At 42.3% G+C, this 22500-nt stretch overlaps 1 protein-coding gene across 1 annotated transcript in view; it reads right to left on the reverse strand.

Annotated features, from left to right (window-relative positions):
- Window positions 1-22500, reverse strand: part of TBC1D5 (TBC1 domain family member 5) — a 603675-nt gene that overhangs the window by 81273 nt on the left and 499902 nt on the right. Inside the window, exon 19 of the mRNA XM_044293280.1 lies at window positions 2673-2836. Coding sequence (XP_044149215.1) covers window positions 2673-2836 — 164 coding nt within the window. The remainder of the gene's footprint in view (window positions 1-2672; window positions 2837-22500) is intronic.

Raw genomic sequence — 22500 nt, forward strand, 5'->3', positions numbered from 1 at the left:
GGGGTCACGAATGCAGCAGTCACTTTCAGTCTGTGGTAGTTTCTATCCTAGGAAGGGGCAATAGTCTCTGAGCATTTAGGAGACTGATTGCTTTGGGGTAAAAGCAGTTCTTCAGCCTAGTGGTGCGGGCAAGTAGGGCTCTAAGACGCCTATCGGAGGGTAGGAGAGTGAAAAGGCTGCAGTCAGGGTGAGTTGGATCCCCGTAGATAATCTTTGCCCTGTTTCTGCCATGTCATCCAGTGATGGTAACATAGTACCAGTGATTCTTCCAGCCATTCTGATGATATGCTTGAGGGTCTTCTTGTCCTCAGAAGAGCAGCCAGAGTACCTCACTGTAATGCAGTATGTGATAACAGATTCTATGGTGCACTTGTAAAAATTGACTAGCAACTGTTTTGGGAGTTGTGCTTTCTTCAGACTCCTCAGAAAATGAAGCCTCTGAAGGCCTTTTTTGGTAATTTCTGTTGTGTTTTTTTTATCCATGACAGGTCCTGACTAAAATAAACTCACAAAAATCTGAAACTTTGAACTATCTCCACGTTTCCACCATTCATGCTAATGGGATGGTGTCCCTTTTGTTTCTTCCTCCTAAAATCCAGAATCAGCTCCTTTGTTTTCTTGGTATTGAGTATGAGGTTGTTGTTCTTACTCCATCTCTCTAGGTTCTCAACCTCTTTCCTATAGGCTGTTTCATCATTATTGGAGATTAGGCCTATCACGGTCATGTCATCTGCAAATTTTATAATGGTATTGGTATTATGAATAGGTTTGCAGTCATTTGTGAAGAGGAAGTAAAGGAGAGGGCTCAACACACAGCCTTGCGGTACCCCAGTGTTTAGTGTTAAGGATGAAGAGAAGTGCTTGCCCATGCGTACGATTTGTGGTCTTTTTGTAAGAAAATCTAGTATCCAGTTGCACAGGTGTGAGCTGAGACCCAAGTTGTGAAGTTTCGTTGGCAACTTGTTGGGAGGGATGGTGTTAAAGGCGGAGCTATAATCAATGAACAGCATCCGCACATAGCTGTCTCTCTGTTCCAGGTGTGACAGTGCAGTGTGATGGGCAAGTGAAACAGTTGACCTATGTGCTCTGTAAGCAAACTGGTATTAGTCCATGTAGGTGCAGATCTTGCTCTTCATGTGCCTGAGGACAAGTTGTTCAAAGCACTTCATAAGAATATGAGTGAGAGCCACCAGGCGATAATCACTTAAGGTCTACACCCCTGCCTGTTTTGGAATTGGGACAATTGTGGAGGACTTCATGCAAGTGGGGACAATGGCCTGCTCTAGTGAGTTGTTACATATACTGGTAAACACTGTTTTCAGATGATTAGCACAGTTTTTTAGGACCTTTCCAGGAACTTCATCAGCGCCAGCTGCTTTGTGGGGATTAATGTGGCTTAAGGCCCATTCTACCTCATGTGCTCTCGGCATTAGGGAACATGATGGAGTCTCTTGCCGGGCTAATTTCATGACAGGTAGCTCATTGTCTTTGCCAAATCGTGCAAACAAAAAAAATCACCTGATCAGAAGGATGCCACGGGGAGTCAGACACTACAGATCTGATAATGATGACCTATCCTAAGCTTAGGCCATAAATATCAACATTTTGGAATAACCCTTTAACCTGAATGGGGGTGTGCTGAAATACCAGACAATTGTGGCACCGTTTCTGTGAAAATACTCTAATTTTGAAAAAGCTATTTGATATTAAAGGGGTTTTCCGAGATACTTTAACTGATGACTTATCCTCTGATCTGATCATGGGGGTCCCCTCGATCACCTATTTAAGAAGGCACTGGCAGTAGCACTGCGGCCTTCTCGCAGCTTAACCTAGGTAATGTGATGTCATGTTCATTGGTCACTTGGCCAAGGTGCAGCTCAGCCCCATAGAAGTGAATAGCGCTGAGCATCGCTGCTACAGTATACAATGTACAGCACTGTGCTTGGGGTCAGACCCCCTCGAATCGGTTACTGATGACCCATCTAGAATATAGATTGGTATAAAAGTCTCGGAAAAGCCCTTTGATTCCAGTGATATTATTTCCAGACAACCCAGTTGATATTTATTAAATTCAAAAAGGTTATTTGTGAGAACTTATTTTCATCGTGCATGTTCTCCCTTCATCTCTTTGATCAGCTTCTAGCTTGGGGAGAATTGTTATGCAGTTGCTTATTTTTCTGGAGTTTCTTAGCATGGAAATAATGCATTACAATGTATCCAACAGAATCAGTGATCCAAATGGATCACTGGTTCTCCAAAACTAAGAGTAAAGTTGGTTGTGGCACTTCACTCAGACAGGAGAACTATATCTACAAGGAGGTATGTATAGGGGATTGCCAGGCGGCATAGACAGAAATCATAGGGCTCCATAGCAAAATCTAGTATGGGCCCTACCCCAGAATTAATTTTTGGATAATACATTTCCTTTAAGGCATGTACCTGTAAATATATATATATATTTCAACCTTAAAAAGTACTAATTGAATACATATCAAATAAATTCAAACATTTGCACATTGCAGAATATGCCCTCACCCTCAAAATAACTGATCGCAAGATGTGATTGCCATCTACATTTTCTGACAACCATTACAATTCTAACAATTTCATCATGTATCTCTTTGCAGGCAAAAATGAAACCTGAAGCATTAGTGCAAGCAAGCGGAACTTACAGACTCCCTTTTCCCTTGGGATTTGCTATGAGAACGAGAGCGCGAGATATTGCTGAAGAAGGAATCTTTCTTCCCAGCTGACAGAGGAGGAGAATCTGTGTGGTCACAGCCTCCAGGCAAACTCTCGATGCTGGGAGATGAACTCACATTCTTGGAGCTTTGGCCTAGAATAAAGCACACAGAGAAAAAACGTTTTAGAATCAAATTTTGCTAGAATTGTTTTAGCTCAGCATATGTACTGCTTTCAGGGAAATGTAATATGAATACTTAAGAAGATAAGGATAAAGTCAGCAGAGAAGGAACAATGACAAACTAAATAAATCTATAGTACAGTCCTGATCAAAAGTTTAAGACCACTTGAAAAATGGCAAAAATTATATTTAGCTTCAACATGCAACAAGAAGAAATGGGAGTGAGACAAAACATTCTTTGAGCATTCAATGTAATGAAAACAACAAATAAACGGAAACAGGCTGTTTTTCAGCTGATCAAAAGTTTAGGACCACACCTCCAAAAAAAAAAAAAAAAAACAGAAATCCAACTTCCAAACATGAACTCAGTAATGAGTAGCTCCGCCGTTATTGTTTATCACTTCCAAATTTTGTTTCGGCATGCTTGATGCAAACGTTTCCATGAGGTGAGTGGGAACATTTCTCCAAGTGGTGAAGACGGCCGCACGAAGGCCATCTACTGTCTGGAACTGTTGTCCATTTTTGTAAACTTCCCTTGCCATCCATCCCCAAAGGTTCTCAATTGGATTTAGATCAGGACGCAGGATGGACTAAAAGAGTGATGTTATTCTCCTGGAATAAGTCCCTTGTCCTGCGGGCATTGTGTACTGTAGCGTTGTCCTGTTGAAACACCCAGTCGTTACCACACAGACGAGGGCCCTCAGTCATGAGGAATGCTCTCTGCAACATCTGGACATAGCCAACATCCGTTTGACGCCCCTGCACTTCCTGAAGCTCCATTGTTCCACCTGAAGGAAAAAGCACCCCAGACCAATATGGCGCCCCCTAGACTGTGGCGCGTAGAAAACATCTCAGGTGGGATCTGCTTGTCATGCCAGTAACGTTGGAAACCATCAGGGCCATCAAGGTTAATTCTTTTCTCATCAGAGAAGAAAACTTTCTTCCACCTTTGAATGTCCCATGTTTGGTGCCCTCTTGCAAAGTCCAAACGAGCAGTTCTGTGGTGTTCAAGGAGACGAGGTCTTTGAAGACGTTTTTTGTTTTTGAAGCTCTTCAGTCTCAGATGCCGTCTGATGGTTATGGGGCTGCAGTCAGCACCAGTAAGGCCCTTAATTTGGCTCGAGGATCGTCCAGTGTCTTGACAAACAGCCAATTGGATCCTCCAGCTCAGTGCTGAGGACATGTTTTTGGGTCTTCCACTTGACTTTTTTGTTCCATAACCCTTAGGATCATTTAAGAAATTCCAAATGACTGTCTTACTGCATCCCACCTCAGCAGCGATGGCGCGCTGTGAAAGACCCTGCTTACGCAGTTCAACAACCCGACCACGTTCAAAAAAGGAGAGTTTTTTGGCCTTTGCCATCACAACGTGTGACTACCTGACAGAAAATGACAATGAATCCACATCTTTGCACAGATTTGGTCTTTTAAAGGCATGTGGTCCTAAAATTTTGATCAGCTGAAAAACAGCCTGTTTCGGTTTATTCGTTGTTTTCATTAAATTGAAAGCTCAAAAAATGTTTTGTCTCACTCCCATTTCTTTTTGTTGCATGTTGAAGCTCTACTTGGAATCTTTTTCGGATCCAGCCATGCTAAATATGATTTTTTTGCAATTTTTCAAGTGGTCTTAAACTTTTGATCCGGACTATATATGTGAATACAAAAAACCTTGTATATACTATATCTCAGTATGGGAAGCAGTTGGAGGTTTGTCTTTCCCTGCCTGCAGGCTTTCTGTAAATGTGACCACGTCTTTAGACCAAACAAACCATAGACAGTAATAGAATAAAGAGAAGACAAGGAGGTGGGGGATGCAGCTGCAGTTTCCTTCAGTTTCTCAGTTTTTTTTAGAGTGAGACTGCATTTGGTATGAAGGAAGGAAGAGCAGAAGTGGGGTAATGCACATACTTAAGAAAAAGAGGATAAAATCAGCAGAAAAAAAGAATTGGCAAAATGCTAAACATGTAATTAGGATCATATATTAAAGTCTACATATTGCTATTATTTTTGGCATAAATCAGTAGTTTATAAAAATACATTAAACTTTGTAATATTGTCTTATGAAAGGAAGCATCATCGAGCACCCTGCAGCTCGCCTCTCCTGGCTTTCAGGCTCTCTTTACATGTTCAGAAACCTCCTCAGCCAAAACAAATCTACAGTAATGCAGTAAATAGACGACAGGAAAGATGGAGATGCATCTGCAGTTTCTTTTTCTTTTTCTGCTTCTGTCATAGAAGCAAAGGGACATTGGACTAGCTTAGATTGTGGAGTTCACCTTTAGCATCTCACTAGGAGGAGCTTGTTTACTCATCAAGAAGGGATGGAGAAAATATACATTTTGTAAAGGCATGCAGATGGAAAGAAAGATCCCAAAAAATCAGGTTAGACACACAAATTTACTTCTAATTAACTGTTCGCCTCCATATTTTTTAAGCAGAAGCCTGAATATGCTGTATAATGGAGCATCACAGTGGTACATGGATTGTGTAGAGATCCATACATGCACTGTTTGGAATAGTAATATGCTAGAGCAGCGACTTCAAAACACTTTATTTAGTTTTAAAAGGGTTGTCTCACTTCAGCAAATTTATTATGTAGCCAAAGTTAAAACAAGGCACTTACTAATTTATTGTGATTGTCCATATTGCCTTTCTTTGCTGGCCTGACTAATTTTTCCATCACAATATACACTCACCTAAAGAATTATTAGGAACACCATACTAATACGGTGTTGGACCCCCTTTTGCCTTCAGAACTATCTTAATTCTACGTGGCATTGATTCAACAAGGTGCTGATAGCATTCTTTAGAAATGTTGGCCCATATTGATAGGATAGCATCTTGCAGTTGATGGAGATTTGAGGGATGCACATCCAGGGCACGAAGCTCCCGTTCCACCACATCCCAAAGAAGCTCTATTGGGTTGAGATCTGGTGACTGTGGGGGCCATTTTAGTACAGTGAACTCATTGTCATGTTCAAGAAACCAATTTGAAATGATTCAAGCTTTGTGACATGGTGCATTATCCTGCTGGAAGTAGCCATCAGAGGATGGGTACATGGTGGTCATGAAGGGATGGACATGGTCAGAACAATGCTCAGGTAGCCTGTGGCATTTACACGATGGCCAATTGGCACTAAGGGGCCTAAAGTGTGCCCAGAAAACATCCCCCACACCATTACACCACCACCAGCCTGCACAGTGGTAACAAGGCATGATGGATACATGTTCTCATTTTTGCCCACAGGACTGCCGCATACTGGATGTTTTTCCCTTTTCACACCATTCTTTCTAAACCCTAGAAATGGTTGTGCGTGAAAATCCCAGTAACTGAGCAGATTGTGAAATACTTAGAGCGGCCCGTCTGGCACCAACAACCATGCCACGCTCAAAATTGTTTAAATCACCTTTCTTTCCCATTCTGACATTCAGTTTGGAGTTCAGGAGATTGTCTTGACCAGGACCACAACCCTACATGCATTGAAGCAACTGCCATGTGATTGGTTGACTAGATAATCGCATTAATGAGAAATAGAACAGGTGTTCCTAATAATTCTTTAGGTGAGTGTACACTGCTGGTATCCATGGTTACGACCACCCTGCAATCCCGCAGCGGTGGCCGTGCTTGCACACTATAGGAAAGGCTCACCGGAGGCTCCGGTGCCTTTTCAAACAGCTGATCAGTCAGAGTCCCGGTTGTTGGACCCCCATCGATCAGATACTGATGACCAATACAGAGGTTAGGTCATCAGTATTAAAGTCTTGGAAATACTCCTAAGCATAGTAGATTTCATGGGGGGCACAGGGATGTTATTTTTTGTTATGTCCTAATTCTCAATGACGGTTCCACAATATTTAAGATGGAAAAAACTCCCAATCTTTTTCACATTTAATAGAGATCAAACACAAAGCCACGTTTACACAGTGACAAATGACCCAGAAGCCTCCATGAATCATGGGTGTAATGCTGCCCGGGATAGAGATTTACAGGAAGCTCAGAAATGACAAAGCAGAGTCTTTTGCGATTATGCCAGCACATTGTGTCCTCTCCATTGTTATGAAGGACTCGCTCTGCTGATTCTGCATTTCACAGTAAAGCACTACAGACCGGCAATTCAGCCACTAAATGGGAATGTGATAAACAAGCTCGCAATTCCCTAATATAATGTTATTAACTGATTCGTTACCATTAACAACAGACGTTTTCCCATAAAACCTTAGTTTCTAGAGAAAGAAATTCTTCTATATCCATCAGCAGACAATTTTATGACGGTCTGTTGTCCCTATCCACACACTAGGAATGGTTGCAAACAGCACGAAAGCTGTTCTCTGGGAACCATTTCCTGTGCGACATGCAAGTTATTACCAGCGTACTCTAGCAGCTTAAAGACGGAACTAACACCTAGTCAATAATCGTAAATAGGGATGAGCAAATTTCTTGAAATACGGATCAGGTCTGATTCTAAAGAACTGGTTGGAAGATTTAATTCACTAAACCTAAATCAGAAGTGCTCAAACTGGTCTGAAAATGTATGTATGACATTCTGAGATCTCTTAGGACATGTCTTTCTCTCTTTAAAAATAAATAAATGTATAAATGTTTTTCTCTCTCCCTTCCTCTTTCAATTCAATCTCTGCAGGGAAAATATAATCTGTGGTTGATGCAGCAAAACAAGTTTATTGTATACTGTATTAACTGTAGAAAATTTACAACAGGTTATTGGGAAGAAAAGGAACAATTGCTCAATCTCTGCAACCAAAATATACCCTGCTGTTTACACAGTAAAATACTTTGAGGGTCATTTATGATGTTGAAATACGCAATCTGCGACTTCTTCCCACTCAAGCCACGTCTAAAAAAGTGGGCATGGGCGTGTTTCAGGTGTAGAAAAAGTTCTAAAGGTAAGACAGCTAGGAAGCGGTCTTACATTTAGAACTGGCGGAGGATCTGCTGAAGTTATGAAGAGGCCTGCGCCTCTTCATAACTTTGACGGATCCACCGCCAGCTTAGGGGTTTATTAAGACCGGCCTCTAAAACGCTGGTCTTAATAAATGTGCCCCTTTATTTGTACACGTATTAACTATAGAAAATTAGCAACAGGTTTTTGGAAAAAAAAATGTTGCAATAACACGACCTCTGCAGTAAAAATATACACAACCCGTTCTTCTGGAAAAAATGCTTTTTGTACGCTTATTAAGTGTGGAAGCTTTGCAACAAGTTTTTAGGGGAAAAAAGGCACAATTGGACAACTTCTGCAACCAAAATATACTCTGTTGGTGAAGCAGTATAATATGCTTATTTGTACACTTATCAGGGTTGAAACTAGAGACGACTGGACCTCATAGCAAATTTTTGAACAAGGTTCCCCCCGACCAACTACTTGCCTGTAACCTCCTCCTCCCATGCAGCCTCCGCTCCTGTGGCTAGTCAAGATTGTGCACACTAGCCATACAGACTCCTGTCCACTAGGTCATAAAGCTAAAAATAAAAATAACTAGCAGAGTTGGATTTTTCATGATTCTGGGGTCTCAATAACTCGCGAGTCACGCTGCGATCCCAATAATTTCTGTGACTGCACTGTTACACTGAAATCCTTGGTTGCGTGACATTTGTTGTTCCCAAGATCGTCTTGTATCACCAGCCTAACACACAGGAACACTGCACAAAACAGAACTGTATTGTGCACTGTCATACCGTATATCAATATTGTAGCCTACGGATCACCAACCTTCAGCACTCCATCTGCTGTGAAACTTCAATTTCCAGAGCAAAATGATAAGTTGAGGGACACAAGAATGTAGAGGAATTGGGGGGAAGTGAGATGTTACCAGCAGTTCTATGTAACACCACAGCTAACACAGTGATAACTCTCTGAGAGCAACTAGTAGATGTCACCTGCAGTCCTATGTAATACCACACCATAATTCTCTGAGTACAGATAATATAGTATATGCTACATGAAGTCCTATGTAAAACCACAGATACTACAGTGATCTCTCTGAGTGCAGATAACAAATGTCATCTGCAGTCCTATGTAACACCACAGACAACACTGTGATAACTCTGTGAGTACAGATAATGTAGACAGTCTGACCTGACTGACACGCTCACACGTCTGTCCTCAGAGGCTCCGACTCAGCCTCCTAAATCTCAGACTGCACACTCTGCTGTGACTACACAGGGTGACCTGTGCCTGCCCCTGTGCTCTCCAGTCTCCTATTCCAGTCCGACAGTCCTAAACTATTTCCTGGGCAGGGGCACTGGTAACATAATAGCTCTGTCTAGCATCATGACGAGCTTTACCAGCGCCAGATGCTTACTAGTGCAGCGTGGACACAGAAGTCAGCTCTGTATACCAATGTCACTGTACTAGGGACCAGCAGCTTGTGCACCATGAAAGTAAATTAGTCCTCCTCCTGCATCCCTGACCTAAAGGCCCAGGTACCCTACTAGTGTGGGCCCTCTAGCCCAGTGTTCGAAATATCATCAGGCAATAGATTTAGTTGTTTTTTTTATATTAAAGGGAACCTGTCACCAGGATTTTTTGCATAGAGCTGGGGACATGGGCTGCTAGATGGCCGCTAGCACATCCGCAATACCCTGTCCCCATAACTCTCTGTGCATTTATTGATATGCAAATGAACCTGATATGTGTCCTGTATCCGGAGATGAGTCCAGCGGAAAGGAGCCCAGCCCCGCCCCGCGTCCTCCGAATCTCCTCCTTGCTGGCTGACGTCACAGAGCTGGAGCGCCGAAATCTCGCGATGCGCGAGCTAGCGCATGCGTAGTTCGTTCCCTGTGCTGATGCCAGCACAGGGAATGAACATGATGCCGACACTGCGCATGCGCTAGCTCGCGCATCGCGAGGTTTCGGCGCTCCAGCTCTGTGATGTCAGCCAGCAAGGAGGAGATTCGGAGGACGGGGGGCGGTGCTGGGCTCCTTTCCGCTGGACTCATCTCCGGATACAGGACACATATCAAGTTCATTTGCATATCGATCAAAAGTTTTTTTAACACAATAAAAGCACAGAGAGTTATGGGGACTGGGTATTGCAGATGTGCAAGTGGCCATCTAGAAGCCCATGTCCCCAGCTCTATGCGCAAAATCCTGGTGACAGGTTTCCTTTAAATGGGCTGATAGCTGGCTCCTGCACATTAAAGAAAGAGCACTAATGTGCAGTGCAACACAGTCTGTAATTGAATAGCTCAAACTCTGTAAGACACAGAAACTAACTCAACCATCCCTTGTGCTAAAACCTTTCTATCAAGTAAAGAAATCTACCTAACAAAAATTATCCTTCCAGTCTCTAACACTGTCCCTGTAAGACCATAGACTGGGTCTCATAGGACAGACACGTCCTATCACATCAGAGGCTGACCTCAGAATGATATTTCTGCTTGGGAACTTATCGTACCTAGTGCCTATGCCTAATAGACAAGTCAATATCAAGTCTCCTGATTGGCTGTGAGGCTGACTGCAAGGGCCAAACCTGCTGGGCCATGTAATCCTCTATCTTTATCTTCCCTGCACTTCCTTATTTTAACAAATAACATGGCGGGAGCCGATTTGCATGATCTCTCCAAATCAAATCTCTAAAACGTTGGCTTTGTTTAAAAGCAGAATTTTTGTGAAATTGCTAATAAACTTGAGTATTTTAGAATTGATTCTCTCATCTCTAAATCAGAGTACTTACCTGGATTCTAGCTTCTCTGTTTTTACCCCCTCTGCCGTCATATCCACCCCCCATTCTCGATATCACAGCCTCAATAGTTCTGTCATCAAATACATGAATGCGCTACTAGTTCCTTGAGTCTTCACTCAAGAGGTAGTGATAGATGGCATCGGAGTGGCTAGCTCAACTCTGACGCTGTCTGCAGTTAGTACATTGTTCAGAATGGTGAGAGGTGAAATATGGTAAGTTTATATTTAGAACTGAATTTCATGTATTCTAAATAGAGCTAGAATATTTTTATGGGGATGGAGCTCTGGTTTTTTGATACTGAGCTCAAAATCTCCTGGTTTCCTTCATATAGACATAGAGTAACAGAATATAATTCGGTCTGCCTGAAGCCACCACTAGAGGGAGCTCACTGCATAAGGATTTATAAAGCTCCCAAAGAACATCATAAAACTCATAAACAGTGAGCTACCTTATAGTTTAGTAAAAATGCAATTTATGCTATACATGGATCATTTGCAATTTACGTTGCATCTTGCCACTTTTCAAAAGTGGCATGAAAATTGGGCCATGTCTCCAGCAGACTGACAGAATTACTATCACACCTGCAACTTGAGCTAATTTTACGGCTCATAGCAGGCATAGATTTCAATTACTGATGTAAGGACGGCAAATGTTTCAAATCTATTAAGAGGTGTTTGCGCGTCTTAATAAATGTGAAACATTTTAATCCAACGAATTATGGATAAAAACTGGTGCATGAAAGGCCAGTCTTAATATGTCTCGCTCAATGAATACTCAAATTGAAAACTGCTCAGAGGGGATTTCCAGGTACTATGAACACCCCATTTAGGTGCACCCTGAGGTAAGTTGCACATAACAGCAAAAATTATAAAATAATTTATATAAAGACATGAGAAGGGGCGTAAACTTGGTACAACCAATTAACCATTTATCCAGAAATCGCAATAAAACAAAACAAAAAAAAACTCACAAGACAGGTGCAAATAATTCTGCAAATAGTTTAATGTTACTGAGTTCAAAAACACAAACCTGTAAGTATCAAAAAATGTATATAAAAAAAGTAGGGCTATCTGCTTATGTCATTAGCATGTTAAATTATTATGTAACATTGACTAGCCACAATTTATCCATGTTACCGTAGTACATACTGTGAGATATGCAATTCACCCATTTTACATGGAAAAAGAAAAAAAAAAGGGAGAAATCCTTCCCATCAAGCACAGCAAAGCAGTAGTGTAAAATACATTTTCTTAAGCAACACTGCCACAGTGTGGACAAAAGTCATAATGACAGATTTAGTTTAACTCATGAAACCCTCTATATTACTTTAAAAAGTGTGGTACTGTGTTAGCCAGTAGAAAACAGGCTTATTGCTCTCACTAAGAGAAGCAGAATACGAGCCTTGCAGGTACGATACCTTTTAATGGACAACTTATGTCTCTTTCTCAGGCTTAATACCACAGTCTGAAGAAACAGTAAAAACAAGAAACAGGGCATTTGAAAGACAACAGGCTGTCAAAAAGAGCTTGAGAAAGCGTCCTCAAAGGGGTTTTCTGGGATTTTAAAATTGATGCCAGGTCCTCTGGATAGGTCATCAATATCAGATCAGCTGGTTGAAGAAAAGGACACGCTCAGTGAGAGCGCAGCCTTCCCTTCATTGTTTCCCTGTTCTCTGTCAAAGTTGCAGCGGTGAGCATGTGTGATTACAAGCCGTCCCATTCATTTCAATGGGATGGCTCATTCCTATTCAAGTCTATAGGATAAGCAGCGTGAAGGTTTTATGGTCTCTAGATTGATATCTCAGAGACCTGGTGCCCCCACTATGTCTGGAGCAGATTCTTTAGATCTTGTAGTGTGCCATAATAAATCCTTGGGACAAATGTAGTCCAGTTATGTATGTGCCCAATAATGTCAAAATTCTGTATTCCCAAATTCCAATGGCTGTTTGGGATTTGAAACTGCCTTTTAATATGACCACTATTACTGTATGTTCTTCATTGTGTCTTGGGCTACAAAAATGCTTAGCCACTGGAAAATGGACCTTCTTTTTTAATTGTGTGGCAGTGGTACCTCATCCTTGCTTTAAGTTTCTGTCCTCTCTCCAACATAGAGACATGACATTTTCAGGTACACAACACTGGGTATAGAACATGTGAATGTCGGAGGGAACGTATAGTCCTGCTGTGTGTTGGGGATCCAGATCTTGTCTGTCGTCATTACATGGGAACAGGTCCCTTTCTGTGTGGTACATGGCCATAAACTCCTGATTAGAACAGTTTTCAGATTTGGAGGTTGTCGGTAACAAGGCAAGGGTGGGTCTGAGAAAATTATTTTCATCTGGTCATCCCAATTTTTTAGCACTTTTCCTAAGCACCTCAGGTTGTGGGTTCTAGGTCACAACCAGAGATATACAGTGGTTCTTTTCTTTTTTTTTCTTGTATTGGAGAAGTTGACTTCTGGGTATCCTGGTGGCTCTTGTGATTTGATCTTCAATTGAAGCAAGATTATAGCCCTGATTTAAAAATGCCCTTTCCAGATCTCGCAAGACGACGCGCATATTTGGCCCGCACATGCGCAGTGCGGGTCGGCAAAAGGCACACAAGGAGTTGGTCACCAGCCTGCCAGCCAATGATCAGCGCTAGCAGGTTGGCTACTTTTAAAATAACGAACCACCAGCCATATAACACATTATATTTCTTAATATAATGTGTTAAATGGCTTCTGTGCTGCACAGATCACAGTGAGTACACCAAGCACTACATATTTAGCCCCAGATCACTCCCCCATCACCCCAATTAACCCCTTGATCACCCCTGTCAATCACTAGTGAAAGGGGAAAAAAATGTCATCAGTGTAAACTGTCAAATCTTTTTTTCACCAGTATTGACTGTTAGGTTTAGGTTAGTTTAGGCCCCTTTGGTAGGTAGTTAGCTTCAGTTAGCGCCCAGCCCACAGCACCGCAGTCACTGATTCGCTGATTAGCGTATCGCTAATCAGCATTGGTACTTTTATAGTATCTGTAAGTGATCAGAACTGATCACAGTCAGATCTATAATAGTATTAGTGTCACCTTAGCTCGCCCTCCACCCAAAACGCAGTGTTTGCCCGATCAGGCCTGATCGGTTGCCCACACGTGCGTTCACCCACGCCCGCCCCGCCACAGTGACAAATATTTTTTTGATCACTGCACAATCACTACACAAGCGCTGCGGCAATAAAATAAAAAAAATCAGTTTTGATATTTTTTTTCAATCGCAGCGGCTTCCTGTACTTCGCTAGCCTCCCATTTGTAAGACAGGCTTGGTTTTTGTTTCTTGGGTAGTCTCAGGGAATACCCCCTAAATTTAGTTGACCAAATGGCAAGGAAGGGGTATTCTTCTGAAGAGGCCTACAGGCTTCTGACCCAGTCGGATGAGGAATGGGAACCCTCATCTGACGAATCCAGCGGGTTAGAATATGAACCTGTAGAAAGCAGTGGCTCTCTGACCCAAAGTTCGGATGAGGAGGTTGAGGTCCCTGATACCACCAGGCGTACCCGGCCCTGTGTTGCTAGACCACAGGTTGCGCAGGATCCGCTTCAAGGGCAGCAGAGTGGGGCTGGCACTGTCTGATTACGTGGTGAGGCATACACCAGCAGCGCAGCCCATCCTGGACCTAGTACCAGCACTGCCGTACAACCTGGTGAAGTGGCTGTTAATAAATTTATTGCGTTGCTGCCTGTTTTTTTTTTATTTTTTTTCCTTCTAGGTGGACCAAGTGATCAACCAGCTGCAGCACTGATGTGCATTCTGACAGAAGCATTGCGCTGCTGTCAGATTACACAAAAGTCGGTGTATGCGGCGCTGCAAGAAGAGATTTCTCATCTGCAGTAAAAAAGATACGTTTGCCGAGGCTTATGAGCTGAGGGGCGGTGTTCATATGCTTTGGCAAACACTTTGTATATTCATCCACATCGATTGATGTGAATGGAGAAATTGAGTTTGCCAGGGTATACGGGCTGAGTGGGTTTGGATGTTGGGCAGAGCTCCTATGTCCTGGCAGACGCCTTTCCCCTCTTTTTTTTTTGCACATTTTTTTGCAGAGATTTTTTCATCCACATTGATCGATGCGAATGAAGAAATCTGTGCCGTTCATTTTTTCTTTCAGCCCAGAGCCTGAACGAAAAAAAAAAATCTCATTACCCGTATGCTCAATTTAAGGAGAATAGCAGAAACTCCTAATGCTGGCCATACATGTAATGATTGCGGAGACCCTCAAATGCCAGGGCAGTACAAACACCCCACAACTGACCCCATTTTGGAAAGAAGACACCCCAAGGTAGTCGCTGAGGGGCATATTGAGTCCATGAAAGATTGAACTTTTTGTCACAAGTTAGCGGAAAGGGAGACTTTGTGAAAAAAACAAAAAAATATTTTCGCTAACTTGTGCCCAAAAAAAAATAAAAAAATTTGGATAGCCACTGAGTTATTCACTGAAATCTATCTGTATAGAGCTAAAAGATATCATAACTGCAAGACTCTGACTTAGTTTCTCTTAGGCCTCATGCACACGGTCGTTGGGCGGCTGTGGCCATACTGCGGCCCGCAAACGGCGGGTCGGCAATTCACGGCCGCTGGCCGGGTGCACCCCCATCATAATTTTGGAGATGCGTAACGGAGTCACGGAACGGAAGACCGGAAGCACTATGGAGTGCTTCCGTGGTGTTTCTTTCTGTTGTTCCGCACCGCAAACAAATATGACATGTCATATTTGTTTGCAGTGCGAACAGGCCACGGACCCATTCAAGTTGAATGGGTCCGGCCCGCTGCACGGATGTTGCCCGTGCATTGGGGACCGCAACTGCGGTCCCCAATGCACGGAACGGCTGCACAACGGCCGTGTGCATGAGGCCTTAATGACAGCAATAAATCTGTACTATGTTATTATATTATCTTAGATAAGATCACCAGGTTTATGAGGCTTTATATTATAAGTATAAGGGAGAAAAAAAATATAAAAATTACTGATTTCTATATTCAATAAGGTCAATTATTTTAGTTACTGTATTTTTCACCTTATAAGACGCGCCTGCCCCTAAGACGCACCTAGGTTTTAGAGGAGGACAATAAGAAAAACATATTTTTCATTAGACCTCAGATCAAACCATAAGTGAATGCAGGCAAAAGACCAAAAGCGGCCCACATGCCAAGACTTCACCAGTAGTACATCAATAAGTATTGTGGCTAAATTGGGGGTCCTGCTACAAAATATCCTAGTACAAGCTCCTAAGCAAAGAACAAGACTTAAATAAATAATAGAGCTCAAAAAGTACATGTAAAAGGTATGGTATTTTATTTATCACAAAATATAAAAGACAAATGTCACATTAAAAGGAAAGAAAATTTGTACGGATATGTCCTAATTATAGTACAGCAATAACAAGTGTCAAATACCCATGGTGACAGTCAGCACCGGTTAAATGAGAAATAAAACTAATGTAGTACCAGGGGGCGAAATCACATACGTTCCCTTACATGGAAAAACTAGAAATTGCTGCATGGTGATTTCGCTCCCTGGTACTACATTAATTTTATTTCTCATTTAACCGATGCTGACTGTCACCATGGGTATTTGACACTTGTTATTGCTGTACTATATATCGGACATATCCGTACAAATTTTCTATATAAGACTTTGTAATATACTCCTATTCTTAGTCTGTGTACTGCCATGATGGTGTTTCTCTCTGCCACCTTTCCTTTTAATGTGACATTTGTCTTTTATATTTTGTGATTAATAAAACACCATACCTTTTAGGCTACTTTCACACTTGCGTTCGGGGCTACGCTTGGGAGTTCCGTTTGAAGGCTCTCACAAGCGGCCCCGAACGGATACGTCCAGCCCTAATGCATTCTGAGTGGATGCGGATCCGCTCAGAATGCATCAGTCTGGCAGCGTTCAGCCTCCGCTCCGCTCAGCAGGCGAACACTGTCCGCCTGGCCGTGCGGAGGCAAACGGATCCGTCCAGACTTACAATGTAAGTCAATGGGGACGGATCCGTTTGAATTTGACACTATATGGCTCAATTTTCAAACGGATCCGTCCCCCATTGACTTTCAATGTAAAGTCTGGACGGATCCGTCTAAAGCTGCTTTCACACTTAGAATTTTTTCTACAATATAATGCAGACGGATCCGTTCTGAACGGATCCCATCGTCTGCATTATATGAGCGGATCCGTCAGGGCGGATCTGCTCTGAATGCAAGTGTGAAAGTAGCCTTACATGTACTTTTTGAGCTTAGATCAAACCAGCAGTCAGAACCCAAATGTTAATCAGACCTTAGCTCACATCCCCAATGAGACCCCCAACATTAATAAGACCCTCAATCAGACCTCAGATCAGACCCCCAATGTTAATACCCGAATAAGACCTCAGATCAGACCTACAATGTTAATAAGACCTCAGATCAGACCTACAATTAGACCTCAGCTCTAATGTGAATGAGACCCCCATACCTTTTATCAGACCCCAGCCTCAGAGCAAATATTTTTTTTTAAAAAAATTACGGTACCTCTCCTGCTCCGGACGCCTTGTGCTCCCAGGATCCAGCTCTTTCTTCTTCTTCATGCTGGGGCTGTGACCCAATACGTACAGCGTGAGGTTACAGAGCGTCACCACGCTGTGCTCAGTCACAGCACAACTGACGGCAGAGGACCAGGAAGCAGTGCCCTCACTGCTTCCTAGTCCTCCGGTACTAATGAGAGCTTCCATAATGGAAGCGTTCATTAGTATTCGCCTGATAAGGAAGGGGTGGAGTGCATCTGATTACTGATAGCACCAACATATTCCACAGTGCAGTATATGCACTAGGAGCGAATGTCAGAGGAAGTCACTTAACCTATGTTAAATTTGATTGCTACTTGGTTAGGACGCCACTAAGTAACCTTCATTAAAGGCAATCTCTCACCTCCTTATACTGCCCTCCCTGAGGTAATGACAGGCCTGTAGATTCCAGGGCTGCCTCCCTTATGTGTGTACATAGCGTAGTTAAGAAATGTACCTTTTACGAAATGCACCACTGGAATTCTGTTTTGAGGGAGCCGGTCTGGTTGATACTATTCTCCGTTAATGCAAATACAGAGAACGGTGTCAGTCATGGGCAGGGGTGGGCAGAGCTATCCCCGCCAGTTTTAAAGCACAGTGTTTCTATGCCATCCTTGCCACTTTCTGAAAAGGGGGTGGGGTGGGGGTAGTGAACCCAGCACATGTACAGTATCTTCATTTACACCAGTTTTCAATTGTAAAGGAAGACATAAATTTATGCCAGCAAAGAGCTGCCGTAGATTTCATTTTAGAAGCACGGACTGCCGGAGGATGCATCTAATTTATGATGAGGCCTGCACTATGGATCATCTGGCGGCGCAAGGGATATCAAAACCGACTCAGCACATGCAGATCTTGATAAATCTCCCCTATATTTCTTAAGAACTTGGTTACGTACACAAAATAAGAGACGCTGCGTGCCTGTCACTGCCTTAGGCATACAGAAAGATTTCAGGGAATAACTCACATTCAATTACAAAAGTATTCAGATCCAGGTGTTGGTTTGGAAAATGTTAAATATTTTTGTGGGATTGTGGGACAATTCCTTTAAGAAATATTTTGTCAATGAACCTTGGCTTCAAAAGCCCTCTCTTCCCCAGAGAAGCTGACATGATAAGCAACAAAGCATTCATATCAATGGCAGCTTGCTGAAAATGTTGTGACAGGTTTTCAGCAACAGAAATGGTAGACTCACCATAGTAGACCAGGCCGCTGCTATCCAGTGCAAGGTGAGAAGGTGGGGTAGCTCTGAACTCCTCTTGATCCTAACATAGAGCCCTGGTATTTTTTATTTTTTTTGTAACCTTTACTAGAGGGAGCACAGTGATTGGAGATTTTACAGCTTCCATTGAGCTCAGTGGTAGCTGTATACATTCACAAGCACTGAGCTCCACCTAGTGGTGGCTACAAGCAGACCGTTTTATCAAGTACTGTGAGGAAGGGGAAGTAAGGGGGAATTGTTCTGTATAAGAGATTTATCAACGTAAGTCAATTGTGTAAATACATTGAAAGGTATGGTGGGCAGACTAAGTGGCATATTTATGAAGCACCCTTTCCACTTTTCATTCCCCCTTCTTTTCATGGGATAATTCCACCACTTCTCTACTTAGAAAAGTGTTGGAAAAGATCCAAAAAGTGAAAGAGTCTCTTTAATCATACAAAAACAAAAAAAAGAACCCATGAGTGGCTGTTAGAATAATCATTACGATGTGACTCAGTGGGGGCAAGCGAGGTAACAGCCAGCCAGTTGTTCTCACAGCGATTTACTGTAGAACTGTCAGCATGTCAAAATCAACAGTTGCCTGACTGTTACTTAAATAACTATTGAGGTTCTGGCAGGATTTCATTCTCCTGCCTCGCTCGCTTCTCTGCCAGGGATAGGAAACCACTTTCTTTAAGCATCGGGCATTGAGCATCCCCAAGCTTCCTCCCCGACAATTATCTTCTCCATTGAGCAGTGTACAGGGCCCTTAAAGGGGTTGTCCGGGTTCAAAGCTGAATCCGGACATACCCATATTTTCACCCAGGCAGCATTTCATGCTCCGATGCGCTCCCTTGCCCTACGCTGGATCGCGCAGGGCAAGGATTTTTTTATTTACAATAACACACTGCCGGACGGAGGTTTCCGCCCAGCAGTGTGTTCGGTGACGTCACTGGCTCTGATAGGCTGGCTTTAGTGCTGCCCTAGCCTGGCAGCCCTAAGGAGAGCCTCGTAAATCACCGGACCTCCTGAAAATGCCTTTGCCCTGTGCGATTCAGCGCAAAGCAAAGGAGAACATCGGAGCATTTGCTCTTGTCAGGGGGGCTGCCTGGATGAAAATATGGGTATGACCGCGTTCAGCTCTGAACCCAGACAACCCCTTTAAGATATAATGTGACATCTCTGACCGATATGTAGCAATCAAAGAACCAAATCCACAGTATACAGAACTTTCAGCCGAATGTGGTGCTAGACACTTTTTTTCTAACTGTATACCAACTGCAGGTCGGCCTACTTCGAGAGAGAATGTTATGGCAGAATATTGGCTCTGCTTTGATCATTCTAAACCACTCCGAGTCATAACATAACAGGAGATATTCACATTAAAGGGGTTATCCGAGACTATAAAAAGCTCCCCCAAATGCGGGGCCCCTAACAATGAGTCTACTTACCTGGCTCCCTGCTTTTTGTAGTCTTGGATAAACCCTTTAACCATAGTAGTACCAGGTTCATGAAAACACTGCTTAATTGGGCCTCACAGTGGTTCCTAGAGTGCCAAATTCATGTTTGTGCTCATAGCACCAGCCTCATCTTACTTATAATACCTGTTCCTTGCTCAAATGCCGTTCACTCCTCCAGGAGGCTTAAATACATACGAGAACCATTTTGACAGTTGTCATTGGTAGTTCTTGCTCGATAACAGCAGGCCATAGTGATGTGATGGACAAGACTTCTACTAAAATACTGATCCTTCACAGAAGAGCACAGTCTGAGGCAACATGTTCCTTGCCTTAGATTGTACACACCTTAAGACAGATTTTATTTTTTACCGGCGCTAGAAGAAAAAATAATGGCACTCTGTAAAGAAAGGAGGTGCCGGCAGTAGGTGACTTAATCAGCAATACAATTGATTATTGAAACTTTCGTAAACTCGAAAGCTGCAATGTTCAACATATTTAAAGGGGGTGTATGCTTTTTTAATATTGATGACACCCAGCACCCACGCTGATTAGCTGTTTGAAGAGAAGGCAGCGCTTTTACAAGCGGTGCCTTCTCTTCATTGTTTACCTGCTCGCCGTTGCATCGGCCGCAGTGAGCAGGTGTGATTACATCTCAGCGCCTTCTTGTTAAAGTGATATTATATCTAAGATCTATCCTGAGGACAGGTTATTAATATTAAAAAAGCGGACCACCCCCTTCAACAGTATTTGGATGGTGCAGAAGTTTCAAAGATAAATTATCTGCATTAGAAACATGACCTCCATGATTTTTCTCTGCAATAATTCCCATAGACATCTTCACTGTAAAGTCTAATGATCTCTCACAATTCAAGTCTCCAGTATCCACAAAAACTAGAGTTATTTCTGTTTTTGAAGGATCTAAGCAGATAAATTCACCACCTGTGAGGATAGAAAAATTCATTTCCGCTTTGATATTTCAGCGACATTAAATCGCAATGTTATTAGCAGAATAAGACGTACAATTTCAAATGAGCTAGCTGACAATAAGGAAAAAAGTTGGGATTAAAATGTAAACACGAAAACTTTCTATGAAAAATATGTATCGTTTATATCTAAGTCCTGACTTTGAAGGAACCTCCCCTGCCATAGACCAGAAGTAGAAACCTACAAAGTAAGAACCATCTTTTTACTTGTGAAACATCTGCACATTTTATGCTGAGGAAGGGTTCACTCCTCGGGCACGTTGTAAGCAAAACATCTGCTGGCATTAATACAGAGGTAGGATGTACGAGGCTGCTCCATCTTGCTGAAAGGAAATTCACAACATAATTAAAATCTCAAGTCATTTTCCTTAACAGGAAAATATGAAAGTTTGATTTTAATATGTTGTACAAACTCAAATATACCGTAAGCATCATATTACAGGAATATATGAAATCATTTTTTTTTTCTTTTTTACTTAAGTCATATTCCTGAGCTATAATGAGTGTTTATGAGGTCAGGTTATCAGAGATAAGGGCTCCGCATGAGCCATCAGCTGACGGGATTCACAGAAAGCAGAGTCACAGTTTGCAAACAGACTACCGTAATTTATTTTTTACTGTTGTTTATCAGAAACGGCTGTACATTTTTAATAAAGACGATTTTTAGCCTAAAATGAGTAAAATGTAATCATAAAAAAATGCCCCCGAAGGTGTACATAGTCTTTAAGTATATGGGACATAACTTTTTTTTGACTAAACTGTGGAGTCCACACTAGAAAAGTCTGTATTTTTTATGCACTTTTTTCCGGTCAAAAGTGGGGGAAAATGGCACTGCATGGTATGGAGAAAATACTAGTGAGCACGTCCATTATGGAGCCACTGGAACTACAGAGTGGCAGCGAGGTCCGGAGCTGGAGAGATAAGCTAATTTATATATTTTATGACTGATGGGAGTGTGAGGTCCACTAATCAATAAGGGTCTGATCAGGGGTTGAAAGGGGTCTGGAGTCTAATAATCAAATTATTTTGCTGACCAATCTTTGTGTTCCTGATGCCTATAGCAGTGCTGATTGTTTATGTACCAACCTGCATATGTGGAGGTGTAACAATCCTTATAAAGGGACTACTCACAGCTGTGGAGAAAAGAGGCAGTACAAGAACCTATGGGCGAACAGCACGTCTTATGCTGCTGGATTTATGGGAATGTATAAAATAACACAGTAGGTGGCATATTGGTTAGGTAATGTATGGCGGAATTGTTTGGTCTCTGTAGTTACGTTTGTGCACTGTGCAGACATAGTAATAGATGTATGGTAGTACTATTTAGGCTACACAAGGTAGCATGGCATGATGGTGCTTTGGGTGGTTGCCATATATTATTTTGGCAGTTTTTTGGGGCTTATATGAATGCTGTACAAAGAAATATGTGTGTACTGTATAGGACTACTGTGAAAAAATAGAACGGAATCCAGCTTCCCATAAAAACAATGGGCCAGATTTATCATTAGCTCAGGTCAGAATAATGGAGTGAAAAAGTCCCAAACGCTAAAACTGCGCACAAATTTGCGACTTTTTTCTGCTCTGCACTATGCTCGCCTGTTTTCTGAAAGTGGGCGTGTTTTCCTATGTAAATTAATCTCTAGACAGATTTACTATTGGGACTATTTAAAAAGTCGCATTTTCACTCCAGTGAGGACCATGCTTAT

This window comes from Bufo gargarizans, chromosome 5 (assembly GCF_014858855.1).
Source record: "Bufo gargarizans isolate SCDJY-AF-19 chromosome 5, ASM1485885v1, whole genome shotgun sequence".
Lineage (NCBI taxonomy): Eukaryota > Metazoa > Chordata > Amphibia > Anura > Bufonidae > Bufo > Bufo gargarizans.